Source organism: Salmo trutta, unplaced genomic scaffold, assembly GCF_901001165.1.
Source record: "Salmo trutta unplaced genomic scaffold, fSalTru1.1, whole genome shotgun sequence".
NCBI classification, from domain to species: domain Eukaryota; kingdom Metazoa; phylum Chordata; class Actinopteri; order Salmoniformes; family Salmonidae; genus Salmo; species Salmo trutta.
This window is the reverse complement of record NW_021823367.1, coordinates 7,432-29,313: the sequence shown is the minus strand read 5'-3', so window position 1 is coordinate 29,313 and position 21,882 is coordinate 7,432. Positions and strand designations below refer to the sequence as shown.

At 48.8% G+C, this 21,882-nt stretch overlaps 1 protein-coding gene across 1 annotated transcript; it reads left to right on the top strand.

Moving 5' to 3' along the window:
* Positions 1–2,298: 2,298 nt before the first annotated feature.
* Positions 2,299–20,906, top strand: LOC115190439 (interleukin-1 receptor accessory protein-like 1-B; the record flags this gene model as incomplete). Its single annotated transcript, XM_029748745.1, has 4 exons — positions 2,299–2,424; positions 2,520–2,589; positions 6,991–7,177; positions 20,809–20,906. Coding segments are annotated over 4 exons (481 nt in total), but the record flags the coding sequence as incomplete, so codon positions are not given.
* Between the last annotated feature and the right edge of the window lie 976 nt (positions 20,907–21,882).

Sequence of the window (21,882 nt, the reverse complement as noted above, 5' to 3'; positions counted from 1 at the left end):
TTTGAGAACGCACCCTGGTTATTCCGTCTGGTCCGGCGGACTTCCCGTATATTCCAGGTGGGACGTGTTAGGTCATGGCACTCTGAATGTTGTTACTACAGTGAAGTGGCAGATGGTACTCTATGACTGTACTAAGCCTCAGAACACTGAAGCGGAGTGTGTGTGTGTGTGTGTGTTGTGTGTGTGTGTGTGTGTGTGTGTGTGTGTGTGTGGTGTGTGTGTGTGTGTGTGTGTGTGTGTGTGCTTGCCAATATAGGATATTTGAGATATTTTAATGTGAAATGACTGTGAAAGGATGTGGAATGAGAGGATGGTGCGGGGGTAGAAAGGTAGAGGGAGAGGGAAAGAGAGAGTTAGAGAGATATTACAGTGAGAGGCAGTCGTCATTTAATAATGAAGAATTAGTCTAATGTCAAAACAGAAAAAAAACTGATTATTTCTGCTACATGCATTGACTCTGTCTCTAATAATCAAGGCAACTTTCCTTATCATAAATAATAGCCTTCAAACCAATCCAATACATCTAGTGCTCTACTGGATTATCAAAGGTGGCCCAACGCGATGCCTGCAGTGGGACAAGACCTTGTACAGGATTTGTGGATGATGATATCTGGGGTAATGAGGAGGACATTACTTGCTGTTTCTAAAGCAACCCCAATGATCTCCTAGGTTCTACAAATGTCAATAATGTTAGCAGAAACACCCTCCGTGGTTACATAATCACATTCCAAAGGGTTGTGTGTGTGTGTGTGTGTGTGTGTGTGTGTGTGTGTGTGTGTGCTTATCACAACCTCACACACGTGTCAACAGAAGGGAGCCTGTTCTGATAATTAAGGGTGTTAATTAGACAGAATCCCACAGTTAATATATTACTCTCTCTCTCCCATACGCACGCACACACACACAAACACACACACACACACACACACACATACAGACAACACATAGACAGACACATACAAATACACTCAGATTTGTGAGGCCTACTGCTAATTAAGAGGAATAATTGGGCAGACACCCACACAGTCATATAACACACACACATGCATACACACACACCAACACTCCTGCTCTTGTAATTAAGGGCATTAATTACAAGTGTAGTTGTCCCTGTGAGGGTTCTGTATCACTCAGACTGGCACACAGCAGGGATCCTTTACTGTAGCACTTCACACACACACACACACACACACACACACACACACGCATGCATACACACACACACACGCATACACACGCATACAGACACACACACATACAGGCACACACATACATATATACACACACGGACACACACACAAAGTGCAGAAATTTGTAAACAAGTGATCGCAGGCTGATTGCTGGCCGTGGGCTAACCTCTCTGTCACCATGTCCAGAGAGGAGACACTGACCTAATGGGGTCTTGGCGGTGTTTTAAACAGTAGTGGTACTGTCTACAGCACTACGGGGTCCGGACATCACTGATGGAGATATTTGACAGTCACAGTTGCTTCCATACACCTTTCCAGGTGTAAACGTTTGTGAGTAGGATGGAAATGGAGGAGAGAACATGAGAGTATACGAACAGAAAGTGGCACAGACGGAAATACACACACCGATTTAGCATCCACCAAGGCCACACTGATGAAATTCAGCTGAAATCTGTTTTCCCAGATGTAATATTCTCTCGCTCAGTGCACAACATTGTTGTTTTGTTTCCATGTTTACTGAGTGAGGAGGAGGGGACTAATGATGGTAGGATAGAAACATGTGTACCCCCCCCCCCCCCATAGCTGACAGCTGTATGGACTTGTCTACAAAGAAGAATTTAACTCTCTCTCCTCTGTCTTGAGGATTGCTAACTCAATAGAATATAACATCCTATTTCTCTTTCTCTCTCTCTCTCTCTCTGTCTCTCTGTGTCTCTGTCTCTCTCTCTCTCTGTCTCTGTCTCTGTCTCTCTGTCTCTCTGTCTCTGTCTCTCTGTCTCTCTGTCTCTCTGTCTCTCTCTCTCTCTGTCTCTCTGTCTCTCTCTCTCTCTCACTCTCACTCTCTGTCTCTCTATCTGTCTCTGTCTCTCTCTCTGTCTCTGTCTCTCTTTCTCTCTCTCTGTCTCTCTCTCTCTCTGTCTCTCTGTCTCTCTCTCTCTCTCTCTCTCTCTGTCTCTCTGTCTCTCTCTCTGTCTCTCTGTCTCTCTTTCTCTCTCTCTGTCTCTCTCTCTGTCTCTCTGTCTCTCTCTCTTTCTCTCTCTCTGTCTCTGTCTCTCTCTGTCTTTCTCTGTCTCTCTCTCTCTCTGTCTCTCTCTCTCTCTCTCCGTAGTTGACCTCTGTACAGACTGGTCAGTGGATTACCTGAAGTACCGTGTGCTGCAGGGAGAGCCGGTGAGGCTGAAGTGTGCCCTGTTCTACGGGCTACATCAGGGCCAACTACAGCCAGGCTCAGAGCGTGGGCCTCAGCCTCATGTGGTACCGCAGCACTGGCCTGGGCCCCGGAGACTTCGAGGAGCCCATCTCCTTCAACGGCTCGTGCGCATGAGCAAGGAGGAGGACGCCATCTGGTTCAGACCGGATCCGACCTGCAGGACGTGGGCCTCTACTCCTGCGTTCTACGGTAAGACATGAGGGACAAACTGTGCTCTACTGCTCTAGTCTACTCCTGCGTGCTACGGTCAGATAGGAGGAACAGTAGGGATACTAGAGCTACGGTAAGACACGAGGGACAACTAGGGAAACTAGGGATTATTTACTCTTTTAGCTACATGGCCCCCTTCCTCCCTTTATTCCATCCGTCCACTTTTAACCGTGCGCACTCCTCTGTGATATTGATTAACCGTGCGCACTCCTCTGTGATATTGATTAACCGTGCGCACTCCTCTGTGATATTGATTGCTGAGTCTCTCTTTCCAACTCTTTCTCCTACCGCGCTCGCTCTCTCTCACGATCTCTTCCCCCCTTCTTTCTCCGGCTGAGTCAGAATCAAATGGGTTGTGTTTTTGTCGTTCTGTCGAGAGGGTCTGAAGTGAATGTTTCTCATAGGCCTGGAGGCAACATAATTCTCTCTCCCTCCTTCTCTCCCTCCTCTCTCCTTCACTCTCTCCCTCTCTAAGACTTGACCATTACTTTAAAAATCATTTCTATGGCCAGCACACTGAGAACGTCCTCTACGTGTGTGTATGTGTACGACACTAGACAAGCAGATCACATGCATTAGGAAATGTTCTCCAGTGTTAAAGGATTCATGTATTCAGATGTTATTCATGGTGGGATTCAAGAGTTCTCCAGTAACCTAATCAGAGAAGCACTTTGGAGATTTTGCCACTGAGCTGAAATCAGTTCTCTTATTGTTGAAGTCTAGTCATATTTTCAACCATTCACTTGAAGTTTGACTGGTTATTATGAACTGTTTGGAAGGTGTAGATAGTCTTATGGCATTGTGGTGCATTGGAGGATGCTGCTACATTGAGTTGGCTATATCTAAATATAGATCAATCCTTCAGTGGAGAAAGTACAGCTTAGCATTGAAACCCTCCAGATGTTTTTTCCCTGAAGGAGATATGGTGTGTGTGTGTGTGTGTGTGTGTGTGTGTGTGTGTGTGTGTGTGTGTGTGTGTGTGTGTGTTAGTCCCTTTTCTCCTTTGCTGTCTGGAACCAAATTTTTCCCATCAGTGTATGTGTGAAGGTGACTTAATCTACATAACAATCTCTCCTTCTGTTTCTCTCTAACCCCTATCTCTATCTCTCTTCCTCTCTCTTCCTCTCTCTCCCCCCTTTCTCTTTCTCTCTTTGTTTATGTTTCTCTCTAACCCTCGCTCTCTCTCTTCCTCTCTCCCCCTTTCTCTTTTCTCTCCTTGTTCTGTTTCTCTCTACCCCTCTCTCTATCTGTCTTCCTCTCTCTCCTCTCTTCTCTCTTTATCTCTTTGTTTCCGTTTCTCTCTCTGCCCCCTCTCTCTATCTTTCTCCCCCTCTCTCTTTCTCTCGTTGTTTCTGTTTCTCTTTCTACCCATCTCTCTATCTCTCTTCCTCCAACTCCCCCTCTCTTCTCTCTTTGTTTCTGTTTCTCTCTACCCCCTCTCTCTATCTCTCTTCCTCTCTCTATCTCTCTTCCTCTCTCTCCCCCTCTCTTTCTCTCTCCTTGGTTCTGTTTCTCTTTCTACCCCCTCTCTATCTCTCTTCCTCCAACTCCCCCTTTCTCTTTCTCTCTTTGTTTATGTTCTCCTCTCTACCCCCTCTCTATCTCTCTTCCTCTCTCTCTCCCTCTCTCTTTCTCTCCTTGTTTCTGTTTCTCTCTCTACCCCCTCTCTCTATCTTTCTCCCCCTCTCTCTTTCTCTCTTTGTTTCTGTTTCTCTCTACCCCCTCTCTCTATCTCTCTTCCTCTCTCTCCCCCTCTCTCTTTCTCTCTCTTTGTTTCTGTTTCTCTTTCTACCCCCTCTCTCTATCTCTCTTCCTCTCTCTCTCCCCTCTCTCTTTTCTCTCTTTGTTTCCGTTTCTCTCTCTGCCCCCTCTCTCTATCTTTCTCCCCCTCTCTCTTTCTCTCTTTGTTTCTGTTTCTCTCTACCCCCTCTCTCTATCTCTCTTCCTCTCTCTCCCCCTCTCTCTTTCTCTCTCCTTGGTTCTGTTTCTCTCTACCCCCTCTCTCTATCTCTCTTCCTCTCTCTCCCCCTCTCTTTCTCTCTCCTTGGTTCTGTTTCTCTCTACCCCCTCTCTCTATCTCTCTTCCTCTCTCTCCCTCTCTCTTTCTCTCTCATTGTTTATGTTTCTCCCTCTCCCCCTCTCTCTTTCTCTCTCTCTCCATCCCCATTTAATGTAAATGTAAAGCTGTCACCTCCAGTGTTTTCTCTCCTCTAAACAATCTCCCTCCCTCCACCTCTGTAGTCCATGCACGTGTCTCCCACTGAATGAATTCACCACCTTTCAAATGAGCCTGTATCTCTCAGTGGTCTGCGTGTGTGTTTTCCTGTTGTGATTACTCTGAGAACGAACGTATGTGAGGGATACTAATGTGTGGGGAATGGAAGCTAACGCGAGTTGGAGACTATAGCTTGCTGTGTTGGAGTGAAACAGTCTTTGAAAGTTTGGACGAATTGTCGACCCCTGACTGTCCATCAATCAAACACCACATAAAATGTCCCACAATCCCGCAGTGATCCCCTAGTTTCAATATTTAACAAGTAGACAGCTCCCTCATTTGTTCCCCTGGGACTCCATCCATCTAATTGGCTCAGGTGTCCCCTCCGCTACGAGGTCATCTCTGATAATCTCCCTCATCATGTCAACATTTACACCTCCAAAGCTCTTAGGCGGTGTACGTGTGTGTGTGTGTGTGTGTGTGTGTGTGTGTGTGTGTGTGTGTGTGTGTGTGTGTGTGTGTGTGTGTGTGTGTGTACGTGTGTGTGTGTGTACGTGTGTGTGTGTATGTGTGTGTGTGTTTGTGTGTGCGCGTGTGTGTATGTGTACGTGTACGTGTGTGAATATGCATTTGTGCACATATGCGTTTGTGTTTAGGCGAAATAAAAACACAACATTTTAAATAACACGGCCATTGCATTATCTAACATCTGGTTACGGTTTCCAGTCCAATCCTACTTTACCCTATTCTCAGTTAGCTCCATCCCACAGAAAGATAGCCTCCCAGCCAGCCTGTTGGCTATATCTCTACTAGCCTGGTGCAGTGTCTGACAGCCTCAGCTGTGTGTTTTATGGTCTGAAGGTCAGGGGGGCTTCTATGGGAGAGGGGATTCTCTTATTACTTCCATAACTTAACTATATAATATGAAAGCCTGTCATGTAGCCTGAAAGGAAGCATCTGGCCAGCAGTAAAGTTAATGTAACGAAATGAAGCCCCATATGCTACACAGGTCACACAAGGCAGAGAGATGGGGGTGGTGGTGTTGGGAATGGCAACAAGTGCTCAGCATATGTGGGAACTCCTTCAAGACTGTTGGAAAAGCATTCCAGGTGAAACTGGTTGAGAGAATGCCAAGAGTGTGCAAAGCTGTCATCAAGTCAAAGGTTGCCTACTTTGAAGAATCTCAAATATAAAATACATTTTTATTTGTTTAACACTTTTTTGATTACTACATGATTCCATATGTGTTCATTCATAGTTTTGATGTCTTCACTATTATTCTACAATGTATAAAATACTAAAAATAAAGAAAAACCCTGGAATGAGTAGGTGTGTCCGAACTTTTGACTGGTACCGTATATCTGAAGAGATGACGTCACTTTGTGATGCAAACTTAGCCATCCGCTACAGACAATGAGCCCATGTTTCAGTCATGCCACTGGCTTCCTTAAATGACTCATGTTGAAGGAAAGTAGACGAGAAAATGAAGCCATTTGACTGTATTTAGACCCAGCCTTCAGCATTTGACTGTATTTAGACCCAGCCTTCAGCATTTGACTGTATTTAGACCCAGCCTTCAGCATTTGACTGTATTTAGACCCAGCCTTCAGCATTTGACTGTATTTAGACCCAGCCTTCAGCATTTGACTGTATTTAGACCCAGCCTTCAGCATTTCAATGCCACAGGCTTGCTCCTGTGCTGTCAGAGGGCTATTACATCACTGTGATGACTAAGCAGGTTCTTCCACTCCTTCCATCCCCTGTCTCTCTGTGTGTGTGTGTGGGTGCGTGTGCGTGTGCGTGTGTGTGTGTGTGTGTGTGCGTGCGTGCGTGCGTGTGTGCGTGTGTGTGTGTGTGTGGTGTCTGTTTTGTCATTAGTATTCCCAGGGCAGGCTGCACGGCCCTCCATTAATTCAATAGTGGTCGTGAGCCTGAGTCATTGGTTCAGTAAGCTGATGAACACGTCGTTAGCACTGTCTCCGACAATGTGTGTGTGCATGTGTGTGTTGCATGTTTTGCCTGTGTTTGTGTGCTTGTGGGAGGAATGAGGACAGGGGAAGAGGGAGTAAAACATACAGTCAGAGAGAGAAATAAGAAAGCTAATGTAAATAGGGAATAAGAAGAGTTGTTTTGACTATGAATCTTCTGGTGCTGGTGTGTTCCAGGAATTCAACCTACTGTATGAAGGTGTCCATGTCTCTCCACGTGGCTGAGAACGACACAGACCTCTGCTACAACTCTGACATGAGACATATGGAGAAGGCGGAACTCAGCAAGAGCAAAGACATCACCTGTCCAGACATAGAGGACTACATAGAACCTGGGAAAGACCCCCATATCACCTGGTTTAAGGTGAGAGACGTGTGTGTGTGTGTATGTGTGTGTGTGTGTGTGTGTGTGTGTGTGTGTGTGTGTGTGTGTGTGTGTGTGTGTGTGTGTGTGTGTGTGTGTGCGTGTCTGATCTAACTTGGTGAAGATGGTGCCTCATTGCTTTGTTTTCAGATCACTTCCCAGTTGTTTCTATGGAATGTAAAAGCTGTGTCTGTGGGAGCCTGAGACTGGGTCAGATTATGCTTGTGGGATTTGTTAATAATAGGAGAATTACACAACACCTGTCTGCAGTGCACCAGTATCAGTGAGAGAGAGAGAGAGAGAGAGAGAGAGAGATTGTTGCTGTTGTCCCGTTGACAATTTTGATTGTCTCATTTTTTTTTCATATTGTAAATATCCAAAATAAGCTGTGGCAATATGTATATTGTTACGTCATGCCAATAAAGCACATTTAATTGAGAGAGAGAGAGAGAGACGTGCAGCATCCAGACCAACCTGGGACACTGTAAGAACAGATGTGCCAGAGTTTCAGACTCAGCACAGAATGGACACCCCTCCCCAACAGTAGGATCCAGGTGTACCAGATGCATGTTGGTGGCTATGGCTCCATGTATTATCCTCCATTGGAGGTCAGCTGTCCTCTTTTCAATAGGCAGTTTCGGGGTATGGAGGGAAAGCAGCATCCCTCCATCCTCCTCTAATGCCCCCACCGCAGCACTAACATTCAGCACAGGGAACACATCATCCAGACCCTCCATCCTCCTCTAATGCCCCCACCGCAGCACTAACATTCAGCACAGGGAACACATCATCCAGCCTCTCCTTCCTCCTCTAACGCCCCCACCGCAGCACTAACATTCAGCACAGGGAACACATCATCCAGACCCTCCATCCTCCTCTAATGCCCCCACCGCAGCACTAACATTCAGCACAGGGAACACATCATCCAGACCCTCCATCCTCCTCTAATGCCCCCACCGCAGCACTAACATTCAGCACAGGGAACACATCATCCAGACCCTCCATCCTCCTCTAATGCCCCCACCGCAGCACTAACATTCAGCACAGGGAACACATCATCCAGACCCTCCATCCTCCTCTAACGCCCCCACCGCAGCACTAACATTCAGCACAGGGAACACATCATCCAGACCCTCCACCCTCCTCTAACGCCCCCACCGCAGCACTAACATTCAGCACAGGGAACACATCATCCAGACCCTCCATCCTCCTCTAACGCCCCCACCGCAGCACTAACATTCAGCACAGGGAACACATCATCCAGACCCTCCATCCTCCTCTAACGCCCCCACCGCAGCACTAACATTCAGCACAGGGAACACATCATCCAGACCCTCCATCCTCCTCTAACGCCCCCACCGCAGCACTAACATTCAGCACAGGGAACACATCATCCAGACCCTCCATCCTCCTCTAACGCCCCCACCGCAGCACTAACATTCAGCACAGGGAACACATCATCCAGACCCTCCATCCTCCTCTAACGCCCCCACCGCAGCACTAACATTCAGCACAGGGAACACATCATCCAGACCCTCCATCCTCCTCTAACGCCCCCACCGCAGCACTAACATTCAGCACATCATCCAGACCCTCCATCCTCCTCTATTGCCCCCACCGCAGCACTAACATTCAGCACAGGGAACACATCATCCAGACCCTCCATCCTCCTCTAATGCCCCCACCGCAGCACTAACATTCAGCACAGGGAAAACATCATCCAGACCCTCCATCCTCCTCTAATGCCCCCACCGCAGCACTAACATTCAGCACAGGGAACACATCATCCAGACCCTCCATCCTCCTCTAATGCCCCCACCGCAGCACTAACATTCAGCACAGGGAACACATCATCCAGACCCTCCATCCTCCTCTAACGCCCCCACCGCAGCACTAACATTCAGGACAGGGAACACATCATCCACACCCTCCATCCTCCTCTAACGCCCCCACCGCAGCACTAACATTCAGCACAGGGAACACATCATCCAGACCCTCCATCCTCCTCTAACGCCCCCACCGCAGCACTAACATTCAGCACAGGGAACACATCATCCAGACCCTCCATCCTCCTCTAATGCCCCCACCGCAGCACTAACATTCAGCACAGGGAACACATCATCCAGACCCTCCACCCTCCTCTAACGCCCCCACCGCAGCACTAACATTCAGCACAGGGAACACATCATCCAGACCCTCCATCCTCCTCTAACGCCCCCACCGCAGCACTAACATTCAGCACAGGGAACACATCATCCAGACCCTCCATCCTCCTCTAACGCCCCCACCGCAGCACTAACATTCAGCACAGGGAACACATCATCCAGACCCTCCATCCTCCTCTAACGCCCCCACCGCAGCACTAACATTCAGCACAGGGAACACATCATCCAGACCCTCCTTCCTCCTCTAACGCCCCCACCGCAGCACTAACATTCATCACAGGGAACACATCATCCAGACCCTCCATCCTGCTCTAACGCCCCCACCGCAGCACTAACATTCAGCACAGGGAACACATCATCCAGACCCTCCATCCTCCTCTAATGCCCCCACCGCAGCACTAACATTCAGCACAGGGAACACATCATCCAGACCCTCCATGCTCCTCTAATGCCCCCACCGCAGCACTAACATTCAGCACAGGGAACACATCATCCAGACCCTCCATCCTCCTCTAATGCCCCCACCGCAGCACTAACATTCAGCACAGGGAACACATCATCCAGACCCTCCATCCTCCTCTAATGCCCCCACCGCAGCACTAACATTCAGCACAGGGAACACATCATCCAGACCCTCCATCCTCCTCTAATGCCCCCACCGCAGCACTAACATTCAGCACAGGGAACACATCATCCAGACCCTCCATCCTCCTCTAATGCCCCCACCGCAGCACTAACATTCAGCACAGGGAACACATCATCCAGCCCCTCCATCCTCCTCTAACGCCCCCACCGCAGCACTAACATTCAGGACAGGGAACACATCATCCAGACCCTCCATCCTCCTCTAATGCCCCCACCGCAGCACTAACATTCAGCACAGGGAACACATCATCCAGACCCTCCATCCTCCTCTAATGCCCCCACCGCAGCACTAACATTCAGCACAGGGAACACATCATCCAGCCTCTCCATCCTCCTCTAACGCCCCCACCTCAGCACTAACATTCAGCACAGGGAACACATCATCCAGACCCTCCATCCTCCTCTAACGCCCCCACCGCAGCACTAACATTCAGCACAGGGAACACATCATCCAGACCCTCCATCCTCCTCTAACGCCCCCACCGCAGCACTAACATTCAGCACAGGGAACACATCATCCAGACCCTCCATCCTCCTCTAATGCCCCCACCGCAGCACTAACATTCAGCACAGGGAACACATCATCCAGATCCTCCCTCCTCCTCTAACGCCCCCACCGCAGCACTAACATTCAGCACAGGGAACACATCATCCAGACCCTCCATCCTCCTCTAATGCCCCCACCGCAGCATTAACATTCAGCACAGGGAACACATCATCCAGACCCTCCATCCTCCTCTAATGCCCCCACCGCAGCACTAACATTCAGCACAGGGAACACATCATCCAGACCCTCCATCCTCCTCTAATGCCCCCACCGCAGCACTAACATTCAGCACAGGGAACACATCATCCAGACCCTCCATGCTCCTCTAACGCCCCCACCGCAGCACTAACATTCAGCACAGGGAACACATCATCCAGACCCTCCATCCTCCTCTAATGCCCCCACCGCAGCACTAACATTCAGCACAGGGAACACATCATCCAGACCCTCCATCCTCCTCTAACGCCCCCACCGCAGCACTAACATTCAGCACAGGGAACACATCATCCAGACCCTCCATCCACTGATCAGAATTGGAAGTATCAGTCACATACTGCCGATGAAGTACTGGCAAGGAATTACAGACCTCAGCGATGACCTTCCTCAGTAGGCGAGATGATCAGATCCCCGCTCTTTCTCCCAGCTCCTCCAACAATCTGCTCCTGCACTGCATCAGATGACCCAGCTTGGTACATCCCACACCTAACAGGCATGAACATAGGCTGGCTGAACCCACAGCACGGGACTGGATGGCAGTGTTGTAAAAAAGAGGCTCTTCAAAAGCCACATCCCTGGTGGGGTGCCGGTCTTACGGGACTTGACAAGAACTCTCCAAGCCTGCTTAACAGACTCATAAAATGGAGTCAAGCCCAAACAACCCACTCTCCTCATCAATGTATAGGTTGTGTCGACCCAGCTAGAACGGTCACAGTACAACCGTTTCTGGACTGCTTGAAGCCGGAAAGCCATGATCCTGGAAGAAATGTCCACCAGGCCTTGCCCACCCTCGTCCAGACTAAAAGAAATTGACAAGGGTCCTCTGAAGCTCTTGTATCAGGCCCCCCAGTGGCTGTAAAATCATTAGTCTGAGCCACAGGGTAGAGGCAGCTAGATTATTGGCTACCAGTACCCTTCCTCTATAAGACAGCTGAGGTAGCACCGTTTCCACCTTGACAATCTGGCACACACTTTCTCCACTACACCCTCCCAGTTCTTTTTCTGGAAGACATCAGAGCCCCGAAAGTCTTCATCCCATCTCTGCCCCACTGAATCCCCCCTGGTAACCGTGGAGCGGACCCCGTCTGAAGCTGGCCTGCCCACACCGATTCGCTCTTTTCCCAATTGACTCTAGCTGAGGAGGCCCCCTCATACACCTTTAAAGTGTTTGAGAGAACCTTAACATCCTCATCCCCTGTAATAAAAACTGTCACGTCATCTGCATACGCAGACAGTGCTATCGTGGGACCCTTCATTACACCTGGCACAGAGAAACCAGTAAGCCTCGCTCTTAGAAAACAAAGTATTTGTTCAATTGCCAGATAATATTACTGCCCTGAAATTGGGCATCCCTACCTGATACCCCTTTGGACGGGGATGGGGCAGCTCAAACCACCCCCCACCTTCACCATATATGAGGCCCCAGTATACAGTAAACTCATCCAAGACCAAATAAAACATCACCAAACCCAAACAGTCAAAGGCATTCTCCTGATCCAAAGAAGTTCACAAATGTCTAAAACATCTCTTATTAGAAACAAGTGATCAACTATAGAGAGGTCAGGTAAAGAGTATGACTGGTCCTTGTGGACCAACAGCCCCAGATACTCTTTCAACCTGTCTGAGAGACATTTAGATACAATTTTATATTCTGCGCACAGCAATGCAACAGGTCGGCAATCTTTTAGAAGAGCCAAATCCCCCCTTTTTTGGCAATAAAGAAAGCACAGCACGTTAACAGGAAACAGGAAGAGAACCCTCGTGAAAAGATTCACACACCACTTCATAAAAATCCCCCCAATAGACCCCCAAAAGTGCTTCTAGAAGTCAGATGGTAAACCATCGATGCCAGGGGCCTGATGAGGGCTGTATAACTGCTGTGGACAGCTCCTGCAGAGTAATGTCAGAGTCCAAAGCAACTCTCTGCTCAGGGCCCAATCAGGAAGACCTTGTAACAACTGTTCAGTACACAGAGAGTCACAATCCTCCGCCTTATAGAGGGCAGAGTAGAAATCTACGGCATGTTGGCGCATTTCACTGTCATCCGTGGTCACCTTCCCATCAGGGAGACGAAGGCAGACCATCTGTTTACGTTGTAATGTCGACAGTCCTAGGTTAGAAAATGCGTTAAGAGCATCCATATCCTTGAGGATAGCAAAGTGAGACCTAATCAAGGCACCCTTCACTCTTTCATGTAGAAACGACCTCAGTTCATGTCTCTTGTCCTGTAAGTTCATGACTAGTCCAAGGTTATTCTGAGTGAGCAACTTCAATTCAATAGATTTGATGTCCTGTTCAAGGGCCCTGATAGTCTCTTTAACTTCAATAGGAGACAGAGCAGTATACTGTTGACAAAATAATCATATTTGGGCCTTCCCAACCTCCCACCATTGTATCAAGGACTCAAAATTCCCTTTTGTAAAAAAACAATGAAAACAATGTAAACATTTCACAAAACATGACATAATGTAACAATTTAACATTAAAATATCAATAAGGTGATAACTTTCATGGACAGGACAAGTGGATATCAACAGACACATTATGGTGACCAGAAAAACCCACAGGAGTAATATCACATGTTCAACTCTACTAGAGTAGTGCTCAGATACAGTGAGGGAAAAAAGTATTTGATCCCCTGCTGATTTTGTACGTTTTCCCACTGACAAAGAAATGATCAGTCTATATAATTTTAATGGTAGGTTTATTTGAACAGTGAGAGACAGAATAACAAACAAAAAAATCCAGAAAAACGCATGTCAAAAATGTTATAAATTGATTTGCATTTTAATGAGGGAAATAAGTATTTGACCCCCTCTCAATCAGAAAGATTTCTGGCTCCCAGCTGTCTTTTATACTGGTAACAAACTGAGATTAGGAGCACACACTTAAAGGGAGTGCTCCTAATCTCAGTTTGTTACCTGTATAAAAGCCACCTGTCCACAGAAGCAATCAATCAATCAGATTCCAAACTCTCCACCATGGCCAAGACCAAAGAGCTCTCCAAGGATGTCAGGGACAAGATTGTAGACCTACACAAGGCTGGAATGGGCTACAAGACCATCGCCAAGCAGCTTGGTGAGAAGGTGACAACATTTGGTGCGAATGGAAGAAACACAAAAGAACTGTCAATATCCCTCGGCCTGGGGCACCATGCAAGATCTCACCTCGTGGAGTTGCAATGATCATGAGAACGGTGAGGAATCAGCCCAGAACTACACGGGAGGATCTTGTCAATGATCTCAAGGCAGCTGGGACCATAGTCACCAAGAAAACAATTGGTAACACACTACGCCGTGAAGGACTGAAATCCTGCAGCGCCCGCAAGGTCCCCCTGCTCAAGAAAGCACATATACATGCCCGTCTGAAGTTTGCCAATGAACATCTGAATGATTCAGAGGACAACTGGTGAAAGTGTTGTAGTCAGATGAGACCAAAATGGAGCTCTTTTGCATCAACTCAACTCACCGTGTTTGGAGGAGGAGGAATGCTGCCTATGACCCCAAGAACACCATCCCCACCGTCAAACATGGAGGTGGAAACATTATGCTTTGGGGGTGTTTTTCTGCTAAGGGGACAGGACAACTTCACCGCATCAAAGGGACGATGGACAGGGCCATGTACCGTCAAATCTTGGTTGAGAACCTCCTTCCCTCAGCCAGGGCATTGAAAATGGGTCGTGGATGGGTATTCCAGCATGACAATGACCCAAAACACACGGCCAAGGCAACAAAGGAGTGGCTCAAGAAGAAGCACATTAAGGTCCTGGAGTGGCCTAGCCAGTCTCCAGACCTTAATCCCATAGAAAATCTATGGAGGGAGCTGAAGGTTCGAGTTGCCAAACGTCAGCCTCGAAACCTTAATGACTTGGAGAAGATCTGCAAAGAGGAGTCGGACAAAATCCCTCCTGAGATGTGTGCAAACCTGGTGGCCAACTACAAGAAACGTCTGACCTCTGTGATTGCCAACAGGGGTTTTGCCACCAAGTCCTAAGTCATGTTTTGCAGAGGGGTCAAATACTTATTTCCCTCATTAAAATGCAAATCAATTTATAACATTTTTGACATGCGTTTTTCTGGATTTTTTTGTTGTTATTCTGTCTCTCACTGTTCAAATAAACCTACCATTAAAATTATATAGTGATCATTTCTTTGACATTGGGCAAACGTACAAAATCAGCAGGGGATCAAATACTTTTTTCCCTATGTGTACAACCTGTCTAACCTTCCAACCGTACTACAGTAGTGATCAGATACATACATTCTGTCTGACCTTGCTGCACTGACATGACCTTCATTAACTTTTAACCATGTGTACAGCCTAAATGTTGCATTCCTTACGCTCCAAACATCAGAAAGCTCAAACTCAGCTAATAGACCAGACAAGACAAGTGGCTGACCGCAGATGAGGTTCTTCAGCAGTGTGATCAATAGTAAAATCCACAGTACAGTTCCAGTCTCCCCCGAAAACCATACACCCCTCTTGGTCACACTGTCTTAAGGTTTCCTTTATTTGATCAAATACAGCAATATGCTCTGTATCCTTATTAGGAGCATAAACATTGAAAAAAAACAAATAAAAAACCCATAACATCTGCCTTGACCAATAAAACCCGTCCCTTGACAATCTCTGTTGTAGATACCACATTCACCCCTAAGCCTGAAGAAAACAAGATTGCCACCCCAGCACTGAAATTAGTACCATGACTGAGTATCTGCTGCCCCTCCCACCACATACCCCAGTCAACCTCATTAGACTCATCACTATGTGTCTCCTGTAGAAAAACTCCATGAAGGATTTTCTGTTTTATTACTTCGAATAACCAAGCCCTCTTATTCCCGTCCCTTCCCCCATTAATATTGAGAGAACCTACCCTTAGTACCTCCATATAGAAAAGAGAAAGGAAAAGCAGAAGAAACCACAGAGAAACCAGACAAAGAGAAAAAAACACCCTATGAAGCGTGATCATCATCATTGTTTTAATTTTCTCTTAACCTTACCATGTTTTCCGCTACCTTTTGCTGCCGTAACAGCAGTAACACATTTCCACAAGCAAAAACGCTTCTTCTCACTCAACTGGTCTAACCGCACCGTCTTCTGTAACATCACAGCTGACCTCACAAACTTATCAACATTAAAAAAATCTGCCAATTTGACAGATTTCCCAAAAGTCTGATCCAGGAACCCATTACCTCCTCTAGATTGTAAATTGAATCGTCACCAGCTGCTATCATATCAAGAGAGACGTCCATATCCTTCTCCTGATCCTCCTCAACTGAGTCCACAGACCCCTGACTCTCCTCACCCACATCCCTCTCAACACTCCCCACTTGCATCCCATCACTCATACTGGGCATCTCCTCCACTACCTGGGAGACTAGCCCAACTGAACCCCCTCCTGTACCCCATTACTCGTAGTGGGCATCTCCTCACTACCTGGGAGACTAGGTCCACATGAACCCCCTGCTGTACCCCATTACTCATAGTGGGCATCTCCTCCACTACCTGGGAGACTAGCCCCACCTGAACCCCCTCCTGTACCCCATTACTCATAGTGGGCATCTCCTCCACTACCTGGGAGACTAGCCCCACCTGAACCCCCTCCTGTCCTCCATTACTCATAGTGGGCATCTCCTCCACTACCTGGGAGACTAGCCCCACCTGAACCCCCTCCTGTACCCCATTACTCATAGTGGGCATCTCCTCCACTACCTGGGAGACTAGCCCCACCTGAACCCCCTGCTGTACCCCATTACTCGTAGTGGGCATCTCCTCCACTACCTGGGAGACTAGCCCCACCTGAACCCCCTGCTGTATCCCATTACTCGTAGTGGGCATCTCCTCCAATACCTGGGAGACTAGCCCCACCTGAACCCCCTACTGTACCCCATTACTCATAGTGGGCATCTCCTCCACTACCTGGGAGACTAGCCCCACCTGAACCCCCTGCTGTACCCCATTACTCGTAGTGGGCATCTCCTCCACTACCTGGGAGACTAGCCCCACCTGAACCCCCTCCTGTACCCCATTACTCATAGTGGGCATCTCCTCCACTACCTGGGAGACTAGCTCCACCTGAACCCCCTCCTGTACCCCATTACTCATAGTGGACATCTCCTCCACTACCTGGGAGACTAGCCCCACCTGAACCCCCTCCTGTACCCCATTACTCGTAGTGGGCATCTCCTCCACTACCTGGGAGACTAGGTCCACATGAACCCCCTGCTGTACCCCATTACTCGTAGTGGGCATCTCCTCCACTACCTGGGAGACTAGCCCCACCTGAACCCCCTCCTGTACCCCATTACTCGTAGTGGGCATCTCCTCCACTACCTGGGAGACTAGCCCCACCTGAACCCCCTCCTGTACCCCATTACTCATAGTGGGCAACTCCTCCACTACCTGGAAGACTAGGTCCACATGAACCCCCTGCTGTACCCCATTACTCATAGTGGACATCTCCTCCACTACCTGGGAGACTAGGTCCACCTGAACCCCCTCCTGTACCCCATTACTCATAGTGGGCATCTCCTCCACTACCTGGGAGACTAGCCCCACCTGAACCCCCTCCTGTACCCCGTTACTCATAGTGGACATCTCCTCCACTACCTGGGAGACTAGCCCCACCTGAACCCCCTCCTGTACCCCATTACTCGTAGTGGGCAACTCCTCTACTCCCTGGGAGACTAGGTCCACATGAACCCCCTGCTGTACCCCATTACTCGTAGTGGGCAACTCCTTCACTACCTGGGAGACTAGCCCCACCTGAACCCCCTCCTGTACCCCATTACTCATAGTGGGCATCTCCTCCACTACCTGGGAGACTAGCCCCACCTGAACCCCCTCCTGTACCCCGTTACTCATAGTGGACATCTCCTCCACTACCTGGGAGACTAGGTCCACATGAACCCCCTGCTGTACCCCATTACTCATAGTGGGCATCTCCTCCACTACCTGGGAGACTAGGTTCACATGAACCCCCTGCTGTACCCCATTACTCGTAGTGGGCAACTCCTCCACTACCTGGGAGACTAGCCCCACCTGAACCCCCTCCTGTACCCCATTACTCATAGTGGGCATCTCCTCCACTACCTGGGAGACTAGGTCCACATGAACCCCCTGCTGTACCCCATTACTCGTAGTGGACATCTCCTCCACTACCTGGGAGACTAGCCCCACCTGAACCCCCTCCTGTACCCCATTACTCATACTGGGCATCTCCTCCACTACCTGGGAGACTAGCCCCACCTGAACCCCCTCCTGTACCCCATTACTCATACTGGGCATCTCCTCCACTACCTGGGAGACTAGCTCCACCTGAACCCCCTCCTGTACCCCATTACTCATGGTGGGCAACTCCTCCACTACCTGGGAGACTAGCCCCACCTGAACCCCCTCCTGTACCCCATTACTCATAGTGGGCATCTCCTCCACTACCTGGGAGACTAGCCCCACCTGAACCCCCTGCTGTACCCCATTACTCGTAGTGGACATCTCCTCCACTACCTGGGAGACTAGCCCCACCTGAACCCCCTGCTGTACCCCATTACTCGTAGTGGGCATCTCCTCCACTACCTGGGAGACTAGCTCCACATGAACCCCCTCCTGTACCCCATCACTCGTACTGGGCATCTCCCCACCAGTCTGAGGAAATGGCTCCCCAGATCCGTCCTTACCTCCTACAACAATATTTTTCTGCTGCATAAAAGACGCTATGTTCCCCTCTGGTACAAGTTGCAACTCTGTACCCTCAACACGGACAACTTGTTCCTCAGCAACAGGTGCTTGTGGCTGCTCTACCACTGTCGGCCCACCTCTCCCTACATCAGTGGGCCCAGGCGTTACGAGGACCACCTCTCCCTACATCAGTGGGCCCAGGCGTTACGAGGACCACCTCTCCCTACATCAGTGGGCCCAGGCGTTACGAGGCCCACCTCTCCCTACATCAGTGGGCCCAGGCGTTACGAGGCCCACCTCTCCCTACATCAGTGGGCCCAGGCGTTACGAGGCCCACCTCTCCCTACAATCAGTGGGCCCAGGCGTTACGAGGCCCACCTCTCTCTACATCAGTGGGCCCAGGCGTTACGAGGCCCACCTCTCTCTACATCAGTGGGCCCAGGCGTTACGAGGACCACCTCTCCCTACATCAGTGGGACCAGGCGTTACGAGGACCACCTCTCCCTACATCAGTGGGACCAGGCGTTACGAGGACCACCTCTCCCTACATCAGTGGGACCAGGCGTTACGAGGACCACCTCTCCCTACATCAGTGGGACCAGGCGTTACGAGGACCACCTGCGCCCCTCCCTCCGCCTTCTCCCTTTTCGGGCAAGCATCTCGCTTATGGCCAACATCCCCGCACTCAAAACAACCATTGACTACCCGTACTAGCACAAGCCATATACAGTCTGTTGTCATACTTGACTTTAAACGACAACTCTAAAGTCTGCCCAGGTGAGCCCAAAAACATAAACACCTGTCGCCGAAACAACATAACCTGTTTCAGAGCCTGGTGTTTGAAACGACATAACCTGTTTCAAAGCCGGGTGTTTGCAACCCAACGGGACAATCTTAATTGAACTTGCAAACTTCCCAAATCACAATAACTCGCTCTCCAATAGCGCATTGGGAATAAACGGCGGTACGTTCGAAATCGCTACCCTTGTTGGCGGAGAAAAAAATAGTTTTAACTTGAATAAACATTCCTTTAAGAAGTACGCCGTCCTCAACCATACGATCAACAAGACGCTCTTCTTTAAGAAAAACCACCACCGCTTTATTCATCCGTGACGCATAAGCAACATTCTCATATCCTACCTTCTCTCCTACGGCGACCAGAAACTCCTCCACCGTGACAGTAGCTTCAGTAACACACCTAAAGCCGTGCCAAAGCAGGGCAATTTCGACAAGAAAAACAATATATTTAATTCTACAACAACAAATAAATAAGATAAATAATCAGCTTAATCATGTATAGAAAAAGAAAAACCACCAAGAAAATAAAACAAGAAGGAAAAAACAGGCGATCTTACTCCAGACAACACTCACACTCGCTCATACAATTCCCAGCATGCACCACACACTCCCAGCATGCAGAGAGAGAGAGAGAGAGAGAAAAAGTGTGTGTGTGTCCTCTAAATGCTCCTAGCCTAAGATATCTATTATCTGACTCTCGAGTTACCTTTCTCACCTGAGTTCTCCCCTGTTGAGGTCAGGCATGGCCTGCGGATCACAGCGCGCATCCCAGGGAGCGGCCCAGGCCAAACTAATCAAAGGCAGATCAGTGGTAGATTAGCCAGTCGGACTCGACCTCCAGGTTTTCCCAGAATTCAATTAAGGCTTGGATAATGACTGGGAGCGCTGGAACCTGGAGTTATTTGGATTGCTCTGCAGCCGAGCTGATTGAATTCCGAGGGTTGCCGCGAGCTACGGTGGAATAGAATCCTCTGAGCCAGAGTTGTCCCTGCCAGAGAGGGAGGAGAGTACCCGGAGTGTGGAGCCTATGTACACTCTGCCTATGCACACACACTCACACACAAACCACACATACATACGCACACACACATACATGCCACACACACACCACACACACACAAACACATTATTTTGCCAGTGGAGACTTTTCAAAATGACATTCTGTGTCCTTACCAGTCGGAGAATATTGAATCTGGAGTATCCAGTTCAGTGCAATACACTTCTATCAAATAAGTAGGATAACTTTTTCCATATGGGTTCTCTCTGGTTGGCAGTGATACACTATGCATTCCACTACTGTCTAGATAATATAATGACTCTGTTTGGTCTCCTCTTCCCCAATGTCCTTAACTGTAATAGATGCCACTATCCAAAGCAACTTAGCGTTGACAAATTCAATATGTGACCAATGCAGAAATCAAAGGCATCATGCATAGGCCACCTCAACAGAACCTCCATTGCTGTTGCTGGTGTTCATGAGATAACAATCCAACCTGTTCTCTACGTTATGGGAATTTCATGTGTCTCAGTGTCAATAGCACTATAACCCCATGTTGTATTGTGTGTGTTCGTGGTGTGACCAGGAGTGTCGTCCTAAGCAGTGGCGGGCCTCCATCCATCCAGAGAAGAGACTCTCTGTCCATCAGAGAGGTCAAAGAGGACGATATCGGCAACTACACCTGTGAGGTCACCTTCGGTGGCTTCGTGGTACACAGGACCACTGAGCTCACCGTCACAGGTAAGATGGAGGGTGGGATGAAGCGGTGCACTTCTTTACGATATCACTTCCTCTTCCTGCAGCGCTTTTTGACTTTTTCTCCATTCTACTGTTTTGCATTTGTGTTGTATGTTGTAGGTGATTCTCTCTCTCACACACACACACACACACACACACTCTCTATAGTGCTGTGACCTCCTGCTGGTGTGTTAATTGATGTTGAAGTGTTGGCCCGTAATGCATATCTTGGTCCAGATCAGCACTTTACAGCCAAACACTTGCTAAGCCCCCTTCCACACAGAAAGCTAAAGAGCCAGGACCAAGGTCAGGGAGACACACACACATACAGGCCCGCATCCGTGAATACACACACACTTGCATACACACATGCTTGCATACACACATACACCTTGAATGCTTGCACCACGTATCAAACACGCAGACATATGCACAAACACACCAACAACACACTTACGTAAGTCTTCTTTTTATGTAGACCAACCACCCGGTGCTCAGTCAGCCCTAGCTGTAGGGTGAGTTCCAGGGTTAAGGGCACGCTGTGCTTGGGGCAGGCCCAGGTGTGTTTCTCTATTGGCTGGGCAGGAGGCAGTGGATTGTGGGACCCTGCTGGGTCAACTGTGCTGATTAGGGTTGACGGAAAGGTGACGTTTTTCTTTCCCCCATTCGCTCTCTATCCATTTTCTCTCCTTTTCCTCTTTCTGTCTCTGTCTCTCTCTCTCTGTCTCGCTCTCTTCTCTGTCTCGCTCTCTTCTCTGTCTCGCTCTCTTCTCTGTCTCGCTCTCTTCTCTGTCTCGCTCTGTCTCTCTCTCGCTCTCTGTCTCTGTCTCTCTCTCTCTGTCTCGCTCTCTTCTCTGTCTCGCTCTCTTCTCTGTCTTCTCTCGCTCTCGCTCTCTTCTCTTCTCTCTCTGTCTCTCTCTGT